The sequence below is a fragment of the Acanthisitta chloris genome, unplaced genomic scaffold, assembly GCF_000695815.1.
Source record: "Acanthisitta chloris isolate BGI_N310 unplaced genomic scaffold, ASM69581v1 scaffold14814, whole genome shotgun sequence".
Lineage (NCBI taxonomy): Eukaryota > Metazoa > Chordata > Aves > Passeriformes > Acanthisittidae > Acanthisitta > Acanthisitta chloris.
This window is the reverse complement of record NW_008668908.1, coordinates 50,338-52,671: the sequence shown is the minus strand read 5'-3', so window position 1 is coordinate 52,671 and position 2,334 is coordinate 50,338. Positions and strand designations below refer to the sequence as shown.

General features: G+C 37.4%; 1 protein-coding gene across 1 annotated transcript in view; it reads right to left on the bottom strand.

The window, feature by feature from the left end:
- Window positions 1-1,429: 1,429 nt before the first annotated feature.
- The window catches only part of KYNU (kynureninase), a gene marked incomplete at its 5' end in the record, with an annotated part of 48,186 nt that continues 47,281 nt past the window's right edge, over window positions 1,430-2,334 (bottom strand). Inside the window, 1 exon segment of the mRNA XM_009073131.1 lies at window positions 1,430-1,749. Within this exon segment, the coding sequence (XP_009071379.1) occupies window positions 1,597-1,749 (153 nt within the window).

Here is a 2,334-nt window from a genome sequence, read left to right as displayed (position 1 = left end):
CTACATATTACAACCAATGAAAGAGGTATTACTGCAGTAAGGATTTGAAAACTACACTACTTCAGGAATCTTAGAGCACAGGTAGGTGCTGTGAAGGTTTTGAGTTTCCCTGTGCAGCAAGAGATGCTGTAAGAATGTGAAAATTTCAAACAGCAAAAATGACTCTGAGGTGAAACAGAAGTGTCCTTACTTCCTCCCCACTTCTTACCCTTGAAGTGGAATAAAAAGAAGTATCATAGACTCATAAAGTAGTATGAGTTGGAAGGAATCTTTTAAAGGTCATCTAGTCCAACACCCTTGCCATGGGCAGGAACATTTTCACCTAGACCAGGTTGTTCAGAGCCCCATCCAACCTGGCCTTGAGTGTTTCCCAGGGATGGAACATCTGCCACCTTCCTGGACAACCTATGCCAGTGTTTTACCATCCTCATTGTAAAAAAACTGCTTTCTTATATCTAACATAAATCATCCCTCCTTTAATTTAAAACCATTCCCCCTCATCTTATTGCATCAGGACCCTTTGTCCCTGTCTTCCATATAGATTCCCTTCAAGTACTAAAAGTGCTATCAGAATTCATACCAAAATTCAGACACATTGAATATCATCAGAAAGAAAGCTGATTCATGAAAAAGGGTACGTGAATAGCTATTGACTTAGGGCTTAGTTGCCAATTATGCCAAGGTGTTATTTATGTCTTAAAACAACTCTGCATAAAGTGTTGGTGAAATGTAAGCAGTTTTTACACATTTCTCTTAGCTGCCTAGTGCAAATCTCTGTACAAATTCGGGCCATACAGTAAGTTAACAATGAGATATTTTGCTGCTGTTTGAAGAGTTCAGAGTACATTTTGCCTAATCTGAAATAAGCCTCATTAAAGCTGCAGGGAGTGCTCATACAGCCCTTCAATCTGCCTTACATATATCTACAACTGTTATCAGCATTCTTATGCCTATCATCTCCAGAAAGTCTACCTAGAAAGATAAAATGCTTTGGTTTAGCCAAATACATCACACCAAAGAAGGTATCTGCAATATAAATTCATTCTTCAATTAAATCATTAATTAAACCAGAATTTCAAAATACTGGGCCCTTTGAAAATCTTGGTGTGCAGGAATTAGCAGTTTTGAAACAACTAATTGTTCAACTTTTACTTTTCAAGTATACCCTGTATTTTAAATCGAAATTCTAAATTAAAAATGTAAATTGGACTGTATCTTTTAACAGTTGGTGATTTGTCTATTTTCCACATTTTATTATGCATCATTTTTATAATAAAGAAGGGATTTTTTTTTCACTCCTGTTCTAGTTGATAGCAATTCTTCCATGCTTCTCAAAGCTAATGGAATCAAACTACATAAAATGTTTAAGAAAAGCCCCATTAAAATATACAAAGCATACTAATTCATGAAGTCCAAGTCAAAGCAGAGTGGAAATATGAGCTTTAATAAAACTATGTCTGTTGTAAATAACTATTCAAGCACAGTCATTTTTTTGCAAATTGCATGGGATATAGCTCGGTCTACTCGAAGCAAAGAATCGCTCGGCAGGATAAATGCATCTTAGTCAGAAATAGATTAAAAGATACAGCTGAGCCATCAATAAGAACCAGATAGTGCAGTATTATTTGCTGTTTGTTTTGAAGATGTAATTGCAGATCTCAGGATTTCAATAAATCTGTGCACATCACGGAAGGAATTGTAGAGAGGAACTGGAGCAACGCGAAGAGCATTTGGTTCTCGCATGTCACACTGCAAAACAGAAAGAGAATGTTCAGTTAATTCAGGTCACTTCATATTTATCTGTCAGATTATATTTTTTAAAGCCATCATTTTCTTCAAGAAAGAATGACTGGACTGACAAGAAGCAGCATGTAAAAACTTTGGCATCCTCAGGAAGCTACAATGAGGAGCTTTATTGTGGAGAACACACTAAGGAGATGTGTGTTGCCCAAAAAATGATGAAAGGCTCAAGCTGGGCAGGAATTCAGCAGTGTTACTGAGGTCTCCAAACCAGCTATACATCCCCAAAATTCACCTTAGTGCCTATAGCAACCCAGAGCTGAAGAGGCACACAGGTAACAAAAGAAATCCCACAAAAAATACCCATGATGGTAGAATGTTTTTTACTACAAGTATTGCCACAGGCATTACAGCATTTTTCTTCCCCTTTCTGTGATTTTAACCATTTCCCCAAATACAATAATCTCTCATATTTGAAACATAATACTGTATTGCAAAGACAAGCCAAGAGTGTGAGGCCCTGTGCCTTCTTAACAGCAGTTCCTGGAATTCCCTGGCAGCACCCAAACAGCAGCATACTTAGCGGAGTTGCCC